The sequence below is a fragment of the Oncorhynchus tshawytscha genome, linkage group LG13 (assembly GCF_018296145.1).
Source record: "Oncorhynchus tshawytscha isolate Ot180627B linkage group LG13, Otsh_v2.0, whole genome shotgun sequence".
In the NCBI taxonomy this organism is placed as follows: domain Eukaryota; kingdom Metazoa; phylum Chordata; class Actinopteri; order Salmoniformes; family Salmonidae; genus Oncorhynchus; species Oncorhynchus tshawytscha.
This window is the reverse complement of record NC_056441.1, coordinates 5234049-5251548: the sequence shown is the minus strand read 5'-3', so window position 1 is coordinate 5251548 and position 17500 is coordinate 5234049. Positions and strand designations below refer to the sequence as shown.

General features: G+C 50.0%; 1 protein-coding gene across 2 annotated transcripts in view; it reads right to left on the bottom strand.

Annotated features, from left to right (window-relative positions):
• The window catches only part of LOC112239058 (stromal membrane-associated protein 2-like), a 54566-nt gene that overhangs the window by 21734 nt on the left and 15332 nt on the right, over positions 1-17500 (bottom strand). For both annotated transcript variants that reach the window (XM_042295074.1, XM_042295073.1), the window contains one exon: positions 3605-3738. In XM_042295074.1, coding sequence (XP_042151008.1) covers positions 3605-3738 — 134 coding nt within the window. The remainder of the gene's footprint in view (positions 1-3604; positions 3739-17500) is intronic.

Here is a 17500-nt window from a genome sequence, read left to right as displayed (position 1 = left end):
CCCACACACACACACACACACACCGACTAGACTCTACCCACACACACACACACACACACACACACACACACACACACACACACACACACACACACACACACACCGACTAGACTCTACCCACACACACACACACACTCTACCCTGAATTCCCTCACCCATATGTATTGACACCTTTGTTTACCAAACACACAATTAGATATTAGTTCAACTTCTTCCCACAAGTAAAAATAACTCCACACAAAACTCTACCAACACACCGACTGGACTCTACCCGCACACTGACTGGACTCTACCCGCACACTGACTGGACTCTACCAACACACTGACTGGACTCTACCCGCACACTGACTGGACTCTACCCGCACACCGACTGGGCTCTACCAACACACCGACTGGACTCTACCCGCACACTGACTGGACTCTACCAACACACCGACTGGACTCTACCCGCACACTGACTGGACTCTACCCGCACACCGACTGGACTCTACCCGCACACCGACTGGACTCTACCCGCACACCGACTGGACTCTACCCGCACACTGACTGGACTCTACCCGCACACTGACTGGACTCTACCCGCACACTGACTGGACTCTACCCGCACACTGACTGGACTCTACCCGCACACTGACTGGACTCTACCCGCACACTGACTGGACTCTACCCGCACACCGACTGGACTCTACCCGCACACTGACTGGACTCTACCCGCACACTGACTGGACTCTACCCGCACACCGACTGGACTCTACCCGCACACCGACTGGACTCTACCCGCACACCGACTGGACTCTACCTGCACACTGACTGGACTCTACCCGCACACTGACTGGACTCTACCTGCACACTGACTGGACTCTACCTGCACACTGACTGGACTCTACCCGCACACTGACTGGACTCTACCCGCACACTGACTGGACTCTACCCGCACACCGACTGGACTCTACCCGCACACCGACTGGACTCTACCCGCACACCGACTGGACTCTACCCGCACACCGACTGGACTCTACCCGCACACCGACTGGACTCTACCCGCACACCGACTGGACTCTACCCGCACACCGACTGGACTCTACCCGCACACCGACTGGACTCTACCCGCACACTGACTGGACTCTACCCGCACACCGACTGGACTCTACCCGCACACTGACTGGACTCTACCCGCACACTGACTGAACTCTACCCGCACACCGACTGGACTCTACCCGCACACTGACTGGACTCTACCCGCACACCGACTGGACTCTACCCGCACACCGACTGGACTCTACCCGCACACCGACTGGACTCTACCCGCACACCGACTGGACTCTACCCGCACACCGACTGGACTCTACCCGCACACCGACTGGACTCTACCTGCACACTGACTGGACTCTACCCGCACACTGACTGGACTCTACCTGCACACTGACTGGACTCTACCTGCACACTGACTGGACTCTACCCGCACACTGACTGGACTCTACCAACACACTGACTGGACTCTACCTGCACACTGACTGGACTCTACCTGCACACCGACTGGACTCTACCAACACACTGACTGGACTCTACCTGCACACTGACTGGACTCTACCTGCACACCGACTGGACTCTACCAACACACTGACTGGACTCTACCTGCACACTGACTGGACTCTACCCGCACACTGACTGGACTCTACCAACACACTGACTGGACTCTACCCGCACACCGACTGGACTCTACCCGCACACTGACTGGACTCTACCAACACACCGACTGGACTCTACCTGCACACTGACTGGACTCTACCCGCACACCGACTGGACTCTACCCGCACACTGACTGGACTCTACCCGCACACCGACTGGACTCTACCCGCACACCGACTGGACTCTACCTGCACACTGACTGGACTCTACCCGCACACCGACTGGACTCTACCCGCACACTGACTGGACTCTACCCGCACACTGACTGGACTCTACCTGCACACCGACTGGACTCTACCCGCACACTGACTGGACTCTACCCGCACACTGACTGGACTCTACCTGCACACTGACTGGACTCTACCCGCACACCGACTGGACTCTACCCGCACACTGACTGGACTCTACCCGCACACTGACTGGACTCTACCCGCACACTGACTGGACTCTACCCGCACACTGACTGGACTCTACCCGCACACTGACTGGACTCTACCCGCACACCGACTGGACTCTACCCGCACACTGACTGGACTCTACCCGCACACCGACTGGACTCTACCTGCACACCGACTGGACTCTACCCGCACACTGACTGGACTCTACCTGCACACCGACTGGACTCTACCTGCACACTGACTGGACTCTACCCGCACACCGACTGGACTCTACCTGCACACTGACTGGACTCTACCCGCACACCGACTGGACTCTACCTGCACACTGACTGGACTCTACCCGCACACTGACTGGACTCTACCCGCACACCGACTGGACTCTACCCGCACACTGACTGGACTCTACCCGCACACCGACTGGACTCTACCTGCACACCGACTGGACTCTACCCGCACACTGACTGGACTCTACCCGCACACCGACTGGACTCTACCTGCACACTGACTGGACTCTACCCGCACACCGACTGGACTCTACCTGCACACTGACTGGACTCTACCCGCACACCGACTGGACTCTACCTGCACACCGACTGGACTCTACCTGCACACTGACTGGACTCTACCCGCACACCGACTGGACTCTACCTGCACACCGACTAGAATCTACCCGCACACCGACTAGACTCTACCCGCACACCGACTAGACTCTACCCGCACACCGACTAGACTCTACCCACACACCGACTAGACTCTACCCACACACCGACTGGACTCTACCCACACACCGACTAGACTATACCCACACACTGACTGGACTCTACCCACACACTCACTAGACTCTACCCACACACTCACTAGACTCTACCCACACACTCACTAGACTCTACCCACACACTCACGAGACTCTACCCACACACTCACTAGACTCTACACACACACTATCTAGACTCTACCCACACACACACTCACTAGACTCTACCCACACACACACTCACTAGACTCTACCCACACACACACACTCACTAGACTCTACCCACAGACTAGCTAGACTCTACCCACAGACTGACAAGACTCTACCCACCCACTCACTAGACTCGACGCACACACACACTCACTAGACCCACACACACACTAGACTCTACCCACACACACTAGACTCTACCCACACACATACTATCTAGACTCTACCCACACACATACTATCTAGACTCTACCCACACACATACTATCTAGACTCTACCCACACACACACTATCTAGACTCTACCCACACACACACTATCTAGACTCTACCCACACACACACTCACTAGACTCTACCCACACACTCACTCACTAGACTCTACCCACACACTCACTAGACTCTACCCACACACTCACTAGACTCTACCCACACACTCACTAGACTCTACCCACACACTCACTAGACTCTACCCGCACACACACACACACAAACACACATCTTTTGTGAAATTCACTCTAGTAAATGATCACAATGACCAGTTTGACCTCCGACCTGTATCTGTTCCTGTGTCCATTGGTCCAGGTTGACAGACTTGACCCTGGAGATGTGGACGCCCAGGTTCCTGTGGATCCCAGCACAGCGGATACAGATGAATATACCCAGGTTCCATGACGCCCATCTGGGACCTGAGAGAGAGGGTAGTGAGAGAGGGGGTGGAGAGAGAGAGAGGGTAGAGAGGGATAGAATGTAGAGAGAGAGAGGGTTGAGAGAGATAATGCGTAGAGAGAGAGATGGTAGAGAGAGAGAAAGAGAGAGAGAGAGAGAGAGAGAGAGAGAGAGAGAGAGGGTAGTGAGAGAGGGGTGGAGAGAGAGAGAGAGTAGAGAGTAGAGAGGGATAGAATGTAGAGAGAGAGAGGGTTGAGAGAGGGTTGAGAGAGATAATGCGTAGAGAGAGAGAGGGTAGAGAGAGGGGGTGGAGAGAGAGAGGGTAGATAGAGATAATGCGTAGAGAGAGAGAGAGAGAGAGAGAGAGAGAGAGAGAAAGAAAGAGAGAAAGAGAGAGACAAATGGTTTTATGAGGAATGCAAAAATCTAAGAAAGAAATTGAGAAACCTATCCAACCAAAAGCATAGAGACCCGGAAAACCTGAGTCTAAAACAATAAAACACTAAAACAATACAGAAATACACTACGGAAAAAGAAGGAACAGCACGTCTGAAATCAGCTCAATGTAATTGAAGAATCCATAGACTCTAACCACTTCTGGGAAAATTGGAAAACACTAAACAAACAACAACACGAAGAATTATCTATCCAAAATGGAGATGTATGGGTAAACCACTTCTCCAATCTTTTTGGCTCTATAACAAAGAATAAAGAGCAAAAACATATACAGGATCAAATACAGATCTTAGAATCAACTATTAAAGACCACCAGAACCCACTGGATTCCCCAATTACATTGAATGAGTTACAGGACAAAATAAAAACCCTCCAACCCAAAAAGGCCTGTGGTGTTGATGGTATCCTCAATGTAATGATCAAATATACAGACAACAAATTCCAATTGGCTATACTAAAACTCTTTAACATCATACTTAGCTCTGGCATCTTCCCCAGTATTTGGAACCAAGGACTGATCACCCCAATCCACAAAAGTGGAGACAAATTTGACCCCAATAACTACCGTGGAATATGCATCAACAGTAACCTTGGGAAAATCCTCTGCATTATCGTTAACAGCAGACTCGTACATTTCCTCAATGAAAACAATGTACTGAGCAAACGTCAAATTGGCTTTTTACCAAATTACCGTACAACAGACCATGTATTCACCCTGCACACCCTAATTGACAACCAAACAAACCAAAACAAAGGCAAAGTCTTCTCATGCTTTGTTGATTTCAAAAAAAGCTTTCGACTCAATCTGGCATGAGGGTCTGCTATACAAACTGATGGAAAGTGGTGTTGGGGGTAAAACATACGACATTATAAAATCCATGTACACAAACAACAAGTGTGCGGTTAAAATGGGCAAAAAACAAATGTCTGCTGTTTGCTGATGATCTGGTGCTTCTGTCCCCAACCAAGGAGGGCCTACAGCAGCACCAAGATCTGTCCCCAACCAAGGAGGGCCTACAGCAGCACCAAGATCTGTCCCCAACCAAGGAAGGCCTACAGCAGCACCTAGACCTTATGCACAGACTCTGTCAGACCTGGTTGGTCTTTGACAGTAAATATCAGTAAGACTAAAATAATGGTGTTCCAAAAAGGTCCAGTCACCAGGACCACAAATACAAATTCCATCTAGACACTGTTGCCCTAGAGCACACAAAAAACGATACATACCTTGGCCTAAACATCAGCACCACAGGTAACTTCCACAAAGCTGTGAACGATCTGAGTGACAAGGCAAGAAGGGCCTTCTATGCCATCAAAAGGAACATAAATTTCAACATACCAATTATGATCTGGCTAAAAATACTTGAATCAGTCATAGAGCCCATTGCCCTTTATGGTTGTGAGGTCTGGGGTCCGCTCACCAACCAAGACTTCACAAAATGGGACAAACACCAAATTGAGACTCTGCATGCAGAATTCTGAAAAAATATCCTCCGTGTACAATGTAGAACACCAAATAATGCATGCAGAGCAGAATTAGGCCGATACCCACTAATTATCAAAATCCAGAAAAGAGCCGTTAAATTCTACAACCACCTAAAAGGAAGCGATTCACAAACCTTCCACAACAAAGCCATCACCTACAGAGAGATGAACCTGGAGAAGAGTCCCTAAGCAAGCTGGTCCTGGGGCTCTGTTCACAAACACAAACAGACCCCACAGAGCCCCAGGACAGCAGCACAATTAGACCCAACCAAATCATGACAAAACAAAAAGATAATTAATTGACACATTGGAAAGAATTAACAAAAAAACTGAGCAAACTAGAATGCTATTTGGCCCTAAACAGAGAGTACACAGCGGCAGAATACCTGACCACTGTGACTGACCCAAACTGAAGGAAAGCTTTGACTATGTACAGACTCAGTGAGCATAGCCTTGCTATTGAGAAAGGCTGCCATAGCCTGTCTTCTCTTGAGAGCCAGGTCTGTCTATGTGCACACTGCCCACAAAATGAGGTGGAAACTGAGCTGCACTTCCTAACCTCCTGCCCAATGTATGACCATATTAGAGAGACATATTTCCCTCAGATTGTACAGAACCACAAAGAATTCGAAAACAAACCCGATTTGGATAAACTCCCATATCTACTGGGTGAAATTCCACAGTGTGCCATCACAGCAGCAAGATTTGTGAAATATTATATATATATAATATGTTCTACATGATAATAATATAATATATATATATATATATGACATTTGTAATGCCTTTATCGTTTTGAAACTTCTGTATGTGTAATGTTTACTGTTAATTTTATTGTTTATTTCACTTTTGTATATTAACTACCTCACTTGCTTTGGCAATGATAACACATGTTTCCCATGCCAATAAAGCCTCTTGAATTGAGACAGAGACAGACAGACAGACAGACAGACAGACAGACAGACAGACAGACAGACAGACAGACAGACAGACAGACAGACAGACAGACAGACAGACAGACAGACAGACAGACAGACAGAGAGTGTGTGTGTGTGTTTTGTATGTACGTATGTATGTATGTACAGTGTGTGTGTGTGTGTACACCCTGTGTGTTTGTTGGTGTGTGTGTGTAGTTTTATCTGCAGAGCTCTAGTCTCCGGATAGATGATGAGGGAGCTCAGGGGAAGAAGATTCTAGTCTATAGTCTCCGGATAGATGATGAGGGAGCTCAGGGGAAGAAGATTCAACATCTCTCTCCCACTATTTTTCTGCTTCAATTTATGCAACAGTCCAGAGAATACGGAGAGCTTCAAAGAGAATACTGACGCTTCACGCCACCTCTCTCTCTCTCTACCCCTCTCTCTACCCCTCTCTCTACCCCTCTCTCTCTACCTCTCTCTCTCTACCCCTCTCTCTCTACCCCTCTCTCTCTCTACCCCTCTCTCTCTCTACCCCTCTCTCTCTCTCTACCCCTCTCTCTCTCTCTACCCCTCTCTCTCTCTACCCCTCCTCTCTCTCTCTACCCCTCTCTCTCTACCCTCTCTCTCTACCCCCCTCTCTCTCTACCCCTCTCTCTACCCCCTCTCTCTACCCCTCTCTCTCTACCCCTCTCTCTCTACCCCTCTCTCTCTACCCCTCTCTCTCTACCCCTCTCTCTCTACCCCTCTCTCTCCACCTCTCTCTCTCTACCCCTCTCTCTCCACCTCTCTCTCTCTACCCCTCTCTATCTACCCCTCTCTCTACCCCTCTCTCTCTACCCCTCTCTCTCTACCCCTCTCTCTCTCTACCCCGCTCTCTCTCTCTACCCCGCTCTCTACCCCTCTCTCTCTCTACCCCGCTCTCTACCCCTCTCTCTCTCTACCCCGCTCTCTACCCCTCTCTCTCTCTACCCCGCTCTCTACCCCTCTCTCTCTACCCCGCTCTCTACCCCTCTCTCTCTACCCCGCTCTCTACCCCTCTCTCTCTCTACCCCGCTCTCTACCCCTCTCTCTCTACCCCCTCTCTCTACCCCTCTCTCTACCCTCTCTCTCTCTCTACCCCTCTCTCTACCCCTCTCTCTCTCTCTACCCCTCTCTCTACCCCTCTCTCTACCCCTCTCTCTACCCCTCTCTCTACCCCTCTCTCTCTACCCCTCTCTCTACCCCTCTCTCTACCCCGCTCTCTACCCCTCTCTCTCTACCCCTCTCTCTACCCCGCTCTCTACCCCTCTCTCTACCCCTCTCTCTCTCTCTACCCCTCTCTCTACCCCTCTCTCTCTCTCTACCCCTCTCTCTACCCCTCTCTCTACCCCTCTCTCTACCCCTCTCTCTACCCCTCTCTCTCTCTCTACCCCTCTCTCTCTACCCCTCGCTCTCTACCCCTCTCTCTCTCTCTACCCCTCTCTCTCTACCCCTCTCTCTCTACCCCTCTCTCTCTACCCCTCTCTCTACCCCTCTCTCTCTACCCCTCTCTCTCTACCCCTCTCTCTCTACCCCTCTCTCTCTACCCCTCTCTCTCTACCCCGCTCTCTACCCCGCTCTCTACCCCGCTCTCTCCCCCTCTCTCTCTACCCCTCTCTCTACCCCTCTCTCTACCCCTCGCTCTCTACCCCTCTCTCTCTACCCCTCTCTCTACCCCTCGCTCTCTACCCCTCTCTCTCTACCCCTCTCTCTCTACCCCTCTCTCTCTACCCCCCTCTCTCTCTACCCCTCTCTCTCTACCCCGCTCTCTCTACCCCTCTCTCTCTACCCCGCTCTCTACCCCTCTCTCGCTACCCCTCTCTCTACCCCCCCTCTCTCTCTCGCTCTCTACCCCTCTCTCTCTCGCTCTCTACCCCTCTCTCTACCCCTCTCTCTACCCCTCTCTCTCTACCCCTCTCTCTACCCCTCTCTCTCTACCCCTCTCTCTCTACCCCCTCTCTCTCCCGCTCTCTACCCCTCTCTCGCTACCCCTCTCTCTACCCCTCTCTCTCTCGCTCTCTACCCCTCTCTCTCTCGCTCTCTACCCCTCTCTCTACCCCTCTCTCTACCCCTCTCTCTCTACCCTCTCTCTACCCCCTCTCTCTCTACCCCTCTCTCTCTACCCCTCTCTCTCTACCCCGCTCTCTACCCCTCTCTCTCTACCCCTCTCTCTCTCGCTCTCTACCCCTCTCTCTCTCTCTACCCCTCTCTCTCTACCCCCTCTCTCTCTCGCTCTCTACCCCTCTCTCTCTCTCTACCCCTCTCTCTACCCCTCTCTCTCTCTCTACCCCTCTCTCTACCCCTCTCTCTCTCTCTACCCCTCTCTCTACCCCTCTCTCTACCCCTCTCTCTACCCCGCTCTCTACCCCTCTCTCTCTACCCCTCTCTCTACCCCGCTCTCTACCCCTCTCTCTACCCCTCTCTCTCTCTCTACCCCTCTCTCTACCCCCTCTCTCTCTCTCTCTACCCCTCTCTCTACCCCTCTCTCTACCCCTCTCTCTACCCCTCTCTCTCTCTCTACCCCCTCTCTCTCTACCCCTCGCTCTCTACCCCTCTCTCTCTCTCTACCCCTCTCTCTCTACCCCTCTCTCTCTACCCCTCTCTCTACCCCTCTCTCTACCCCTCTCTCTCTACCCCTCTCTCTCTACCCCTCTCTCTCTACCCCCCTCTCTCTCTACCCCGCTCTCTACCCCGCTCTCTACCCCGCTCTCTACCCCTCTCTCTCTACCCCCCTCTCTCTACCCCTCTCTCTACCCCTCGCTCTCTACCCCTCTCTCTCTACCCCTCTCTCTACCCCTCGCTCTCTACCCCTCTCTCTCTACCCCTCTCTCTCTACCCCTCTCTCTCTACCCCTCTCTCTCTACCCCTCTCTCTCTACCCCGCTCTCTCTACCCCTCTCTCTCTACCCCGCTCTCTACCCCTCTCTCGCTACCCCTCTCTCTACCCCCTCTCTCTCGCTCTCTACCCCTCTCTCTCTCGCTCTCTACCCCTCTCTCTACCCCTCTCTCTACCCCTCTCTCTCTACCCCTCTCTCTACCCCTCTCTCTCTACCCCTCTCTCTCTACCCCTCTCTCTCTACCCCGCTCTCTACCCCTCTCTCGCTACCCCTCTCTCTACCCCTCTCTCTCTCGCTCTCTACCCCTCTCTCTCTCGCTCTCTACCCCTCTCTCTACCCCTCTCTCTACCCCTCTCTCTCTACCCCTCTCTCTCTACCCCTCTCTCTCTACCCCGCTCTCTACCCCTCTCTCTCTACCCCTCTCTCTCTCGCTCTCTACCCCTCTCTCTCTCTCTACCCCTCTCTCTCTACCCCTCTCTCTCTCGCTCTCTACCCCTCTCTCTCTCTCTACCCCGCTCTCTACCCCTCTCTCTCTACCCCTCTCTCTCTCGCTCTCTACCCCTCTCTCTCTCGCTCTCTACCCCGCTCTCTACCCCTCTCTCTCTACCCCTCTCTCTCTACCCCTCTCTCTCTCGCTCTCTACCCCTCTCTCTCTCCTCTCTACCCCTCTCTCGCTACCCCTCTCTCTACCCCTCTCTCTACCCCTCTCTCTCTACCCCTCTCTCGCTACCCCTCTCTCTACCCCTCGCTCTCTACCCCTCTCTCTACCCCTCTCTCTCTCGCTCTCTACCCCTCTCTCTACCCCTCGCTCTCTACCCCTCTCTCTCTCGCTCTCTACCCCTCTCTCTCTCGCTCTCTACCCCTCTCTCTCTATCTCTATCGCTCTCTACCCCTCTCTCTCTATCTCTATCGCTCTCTACCCCTCTCTCCCTATCTTTATCGCTCTCTACCCCTCTCTCTCTATCTCTATCGCTCTCTACCCCTCTCTCCCTATCTTTATCGCTCTCTACCCCTCTCTCCCTATCTTTATCGCTCTCTACCCCTCTCTCTCTCGCTCTCTACCCCTCTCTCTCTATCTCTATCGCTCTCTACCCCTCTCTCCCTATCTTTATCGCTCTCTACCCCCTCTCTCCCTATCTTTATCGCTCTCTACCCCTCTCTCTCTATCTCTATCGCTCTCTACCCCTCTCTCCCTATCTTTATCGCTCTCTACCCCTCTCTCCATCTCTATCGCTCTCTACCCCTCTCTCCATCTCTATCGCTCTCTACCCCTCTCTCTCTATCTCTATCGCTCTCTACCCCTCTCTCTCTATCTCTATCGCTCTCTACCCCTCTCTCCCTATCTTTATCGCTCTCTACCCCTCTCTCCATCTCTATCGCTCTCTACCCCTCTCTCTCTATCTCTATCGCTCTCTACCCCTCTCTCCCTATCTTTATCGCTCTCTACCCCTCTCTCCATCTCTATCGCTCTCTACCCCTCTCTCTCTATCTCTATCGCTCTCTACCCCTCTCTCCCTATCTTTATCGCTCTCTACCCCTCTCTCCATCTCTATCGCTCTCTACCCCTCTCTCTCTATCTCTATTGCTCTCTACCCCTCTCTCTCTATCTCTATCGCTCTCTACCCCTCTCTCTCCATCTCTATCGCTCTCTACCCCTCTCTCTCTATCTCTATCGCTCTCTACCCCTCTCTCTCTATCTCTATCGCTCTCTACCCCTCTCCCTATCTTTATCGCTCTCTACCCCTCTCTCTATCTCTATCGCTCTCTACCCCTCTCTCCCTATCTTTATCGCTCTCTACCCCTCTCTCTATCTCTATCGCTCTCTACCCCTCTCTCTATCTTTATCGCTCTCTACCCCTCTCTCTATCTTTATCGCTCTCTACCCCTCTCTCTATCTCTATCGCTCTCTACCCCCCTCTCCCTATCTTTATCGCTCTCTACCCCTCTCTCTCTACCCCTCTCTCTATCTTTATCGCTCTCTACCCCTCTCTCTATCTCCATCGCTCTCTACCCCTCTCTCTATCTTTATCGCTCTCTACTACCCCTCTCTCTATCTCTATCGCTCTCTACCCCTCTCTCTATCTTTATCGCTCTCTACCCCCTCTCCCTATCTTTATCGCTCTCTACCCCTCTCTCTCTACCCCTCTCTCCCTATCTTTATCGCTCTCTACCCCCTCTCTCTATCTCTATCGCTCTCTACCCCTCTCTCCCTATCTTTATCGCTCTCTACCCCTCTCTCTCTACCCCTCTCTCTATCTTTATCGCTCTCTACCCCTCTCTCTATCTCTATCGCTCTCTACCCCTCTCTCTATCTTTAGAGCTCTCTACCCCTCTCTCTATCTCTATCGCTCTCTACCCCTCTCTCCCTATCTTTATCGCTCTCTACCCCTCTCTCTCTACCCCTCTCTCCCTATCTTTATCACTTAGGTTGAGTCATTACTCTCTACCCCTCTCTCTCTACCCCTCTCTCCCTATCTTTATCGCTCTCTACCCCTCTCTTAGGTTGGAGTCATTAACACTAGTTAACATCACTTAGGTTGGACCCCCTCTCTCCCTATCTTTATCGCTCTCTACCCCTCTCTCTCTACCCCTCTCTCTCTACCCCTCTCTCCATCTCTATCTCTCCCTCTCCCTCTGGAGAGAAATACATCTTGACAGCAACAACAACTAATGTGTATTTCTATGGAAATACCTAAATAAATCGCTCCTTCCTTCCGTCCTCTTTTCTCAATTCAATAAAATTTCAACTTTAATTTTCAATTCAAGTGGCTTTATTGGTATGGAAAACATATGTTAACATTGCCAAAGCAAGTCAAGTAGACAATAAGCAAAAGTTAAATAAATAAGAAAAAATTAACATGAAACAAAGTTCCAAAAGAATAAAGACCCCCTTTTTCTCCTCAATATTTCGTGGTATCCAATTGTTAGTAGTTACTATCTTGTCTCATCGCTACAGCTTGGGTACGGACTCGGGAGAGACGAAGGTCGAGAGCCGTGCATCCTCCGAAACAAAACAAAAAACAACCAAGCCGCACTGCTTCACACAACGCGCATCCAACCCAGAAGCCAGCCGCACCAATGTGTCGGAGGAAACACCGTGCCCCTAGCGACCTGGTCAGCGCGCACTGCACCAGGAGTGGCTAGTCGCTGCGATGTAGGGCCTTAGACCACTGCGCCACCCGCGAAGACATTTCAAATGTCATATTATGTCTACAGTTGAAGTCGGAAGTTTACATACACTTAGGTTGGAGTCATTACAACTAGTTTACATCCACTTAGGTTGGAGTCATTACAACTAGTTTACATACACTTAGGTTGGAGTCATTAAAACTAGTTTACAGACACTTAGGTTGGAGTCATTAAAACTAGTTTACATACACTTAGGTTGGAGTCATTAACACTAGTTTACAGACACTTAGGTTGGAGTCATTAACACTAGTTTACAGACACTTAGGTTGGAGTCATTAACACTAGTTTACAGACACTTAGGTTGGAGTCATTAACACTAGTTAACATACACTTAGGTTGGAGTCATTACAACTCGTTTTTCAACCACTCCACAAATGTCTTGTTTAACAAACTATAGTTTGGCAAGTCGGTTAGGACATCTACTTCGTGCATGACACAAGTCATTTTTCCAACAATTGTTTACAGACAGATTATTTCACTTATAATTCACTGTATCACAATTCCAGTGGGGCAGAAGTTTACATACACTAAGTTGACTGTGCCTTTAAACAGCTTGGAAAATTCCAGAAAATTATGTCATGGCGTTAGAAGCTTCTGATAGGCTAATTGACATCATGTGAGTCAATTGGAGGTGTACCTGTGGATGTATATCAAGGCCTACCTTCAAACTCAGTGCCTCTTTGCTTGACATCATTGGAAAAATCTAAAGAAATCAGCTAAAACATCAGAACTTTTAGCCAATAACTCAGAAATAAAAATTGTAGACCTCCACAAGTCTGGTTCATGCTTGGGAGCAATTTCCAAACGCCTGAAGGTACCACGTTCATCTGTACAAACAATAGTACGCAAGTATAAACACCATGGGACCACGCAGCCGTCATACCGCTCAGGAAGGAGATGCGTTCTGTCTCTTAGAGATGAACGTACTTTGGTGCTTAAAGTGCAAATCAATCCCAGATCAACAGCAAAGGACCATGTCAAGATGCTGGAGGAAACAGGTACTAAAGTATCTACATCCACAGTAAAACTATATCGACATAACCTGAAAGGCCGCTCAGCAAGGAAGCAGCCACTGCTCCAAAACCGCCATAAAAAAGCCAGAATACGGTTTGCAACTGCACATGGGGACAAATATCGTACTTTTTGGAGAAATGTCCTCTGGTCTGATGAAACAAAAATAGAACTGTTTGGCCATAATGACCATCGTTATGTTTGGAGGAAAAAGGGAGAGGCTTGAAAGCTGAAGAACACCATCCCAACCGTGGAGCACGGGGGTGGCAGCATCATGTTGTGGGGGTGCTTTGCTGCAGGAGGGACTGGTGCACTTCACAAAATAGATGGCATCATGAGGAAGGGAAATTATGTGGTTATAATTGAAGACATCAGTCAGGAAGTTAGAGTTTGGTCGCAAATGGGTCTTCCAAATGGACAATGACCCCAAGCATACCTCCAAAGTTGTGGCATATTGGCTTAAGGACAACGAAGTCAAGGTATTGGAGTGACCATCACAACGCCCTGACCTCAATCCTATAGAACACGTGTGGGCAGAACTGAAAAAGTGTTCTCTTGAGAGCCAGGTCTGCCTACGGCGGCCTTTGTCAATAGCAAGGCTATGCTCACTGAGTCTGTACATAGTCAAAAGATTTCCTTCAGTTTGGGTCAGTCACAGTAGTCAGGTATTCTGCCACTGTGTACTCTCTGTTCAGGGTCAGTCACAGTGGTCAGGTATTCTACCACTGTGTGTACTCTCTGTTCAGGGTCAGTCACAGTAGTCAGGTATTCTGCCACTGTGTGTACTCTCTGTTCAGGGTCAGTCACAGTAGTCAGGTATTCTGCCACTGTGTGTACTCTCTGTTCAGGGTCAGTCACAGTAGTCAGGTATTCTGCCACTGTGTGTACTCTCTGTTCAGGGTCAGTCACAGTAGTCAGGTATTCTGCCACTGTGTGTACTCTCTGTTCAGGGTCAGTCACAGTAGTCAGGTATTCGTTCTCTGTTAGAGCCAAATAGAATTCTTGTTTGCTTTTTTGTTGTTGTGATTTCTTTCCAATAAAATAATTATCTTTCTGCCACTGAGTTGGTCCAGCATTAGCAACACTCTAACCACAAGGCCACTGAGTTGTTCCAGCATTAGCAGCACTCTAACCAGAAGGCCACTGAGTTGGTCCAGTATTAGCAACACTCTAACCACAAGGCCACTGAGTTGGTCCAGCATTAGCAGCACTCTAACCAGAAGGCCACTGAGTTGGTCCAGCATTAGCAACACTCTAACCAGAAGGCCACTGAGTTGGTCCAGCATTAGGCAACACTCTAACCAGAAGGCCACTAAATTGGTCCAGCATTAGCAACACTAACCACAAGGCCACTGAGTTGGTCCAGCATTAGCAGCACTCTAACCAGAAGGCCACTGAGTTGGTCCAGCATTAGCAACACTCTAACCAGAAGGCCACTGAGTTGGTCCAGCATTAGCAGCACTCTAACCAGAAGCCCACTGAGTTGGTCCAGCATTAGCAACACTCTAACCACAAGGCCACTGAGTTGGTCCAGCATTAGCAACACTAACCACAAGGCCACTGAGTTGGTCCAGCATTCGCAGCACTCTAACCAGAAGGCCACTAAATTGGTCCAGCATTAGCAACACTCTTACCACAAGGCCACTAAATTGGTCCAGCATTAGCAACACTCTAACCAGAAGGCCACTGAGTTGGTCCAGCATTAGCATCACTCTAACCACAAGGCCACTAAATTGGTCCAGCATTAGCAGCACTCTAACCAGAAGGCCACTAAATTGGTCCAGCATTAGCAACACTCTAACCACAAGGCCACTAAATTGGTCCAGCATTAGCAACACTCTAACCACAAGGCCACTAAGTTGGTCCAGCATTAGCATCACTCTAACCAGAAGGCCACTAAATTGGTCCAGCATTAGCAACACTCTAACCACAAGGCCACTAAATTGGTCCAGCATTAGCAGCACTCTAACCAGAAGGCCACTAAATTGGTCCAGCATTAGCATCACTCCACAAGGCCACTAAATTGGTCCAGCATTAGCAGCACTCTAACCAGAAGGCCACTAAATTGGTCCAGCATTAGCAGCACTCTAACCAGAAGGCCACTAAATTGGTCCAGCATTAGCATCACTCCACAAGGCCACTAAATTGGTCCAGCATTAGCAGCACTCTAACCAGAAGGCCACTAAATTGGTCCAGCATTAGCAACACTCTAACCACAAGGCCACTGAGTTGGTCCAGCATTAGCATCACTCCACAAGGCCACTAAATTGGTCCAGCATTAGCATCACTCCACAAGGCCACTAAATTGGTCCAGCATTAGCATCACTCCACAAGGCCACTAAATTGGTCCAGCATTAGCATCACTCCACAAGGCCACTAAATTGGTCCAGCATTAGCATCACTCCACAAGGCCACTAAATTGGTCCAGCATTAGCATCACTCCACAAGGCCACTAAATTGGTCCAGCATTAGCAACATGCAGGCTAATAATAGAGGAATTACTCAGCAAAGCCTATTTCACTGTAAACACTGGGACAAAGCCCCTCTGTGTGTGTATTTACACTGTCAGTGGTGTGGCTTGAGGGATAGCCCCAATAGATAGAGTATAGACTTGTATCTCTCTCACACAGTTCTAATCCTACTATCCCGCCCTTTTCCCTCCTTCCCTTGCTCTCTCTTTCCCCCTGCTTCCCTCTCTCTCTCTCTCTCTCTCTCTCTCTCTCTTTCTCCCTGCTTCCCTCTCGCTCTGTCTCTTTCTCCCTGCTTCCCTCTCTCTCTGTCTCTTTCTCCCTGCTTCCCTCTCTCTGTCTCTTTCTCCCTGCTTCCCTCTCTCTGTCTCTTTCTCCCTGCTTCCCTCTCTCTGTCTCTTTCTCCCTGCTTCCCTTGCTCTCTCTCTCTCTCTTTCTCCCTGCTTCCCTTGCTCTCTCTCTGTCTCTTTCTCCCTGCTTCCCTCTCTCTCTCTCTTTCTCCCTGCTTCCCTTCTCTCTCTATCTTTCTCTCTGTTTCCCTCTTTCTCCCTGCTTCCCTTGCTCTCTCTCTGTCTCTTTCTCCCTGCTTCCCTCTCTCTGTCTCTTTTTCCCTGCTTCCCTTGTCTCTTTCTCCCTCTTCTCTCTCTCTATCTTTCTTTCTCTGTTTCCCTCTCTCTCTTTCTCCCTGCTTCCCTCTTCCTTTGTCCTATGATAATCTCTCTCTCTCTCCCTGCTTCCCTCTCTCTCTCTGTCTCTTTCTCCCTGCTTTCTCTCTCTCTCTCTCTTAAATCCCTTCCTCTGTCCTATGATAATCTCTTTCTCCCTCTCTCTCTCTTTCTCTCTCTCTCTCTCTCTCTCTCTCTCTCTCTCTTTCTCTCTCTGTCTCTGTCTCTCTTTCTCTCTCTTCTCTCTCTCTCTCTCTCTCTCTCTCTCTCTCTCTTTCTCCCTCTGTCTCTCTCTCTCTCTCTCTCTCTCTCTCTAACCTACTTGTTCAGCATTACAGCGTGTTGTTGGCATGAGGTCTAGTTCTCCAGGCATGTTAGAGAGCATGGTACCGGGTCATCCCGGGGAAATGTCCTCTCTGTTAGGCATGAGTAGAGAGGACGGGCGGGATGGGGTGGAGTTGGAGAGGGATGAATGACAGCACAACACTTACCAATGGATTAAATAGATGGTGACTGTGTACAGACAGTTTCCATAATCCGATATCGGCTGTCATGTTGTTTATGACATTTGTTATGTCATTATTATCAGAATGTTATGAGGATTACAAGTAAACCCAAAAGAAGGGGGGGGTCAGTCACAATCTCAAGTCTACAGAGAGCGATCTCTTTGTCAAAAGCAGGGGACATATTTGTCCTGTTGAGTAATATTTTACCTTTATTTAACTAGGCAAGTC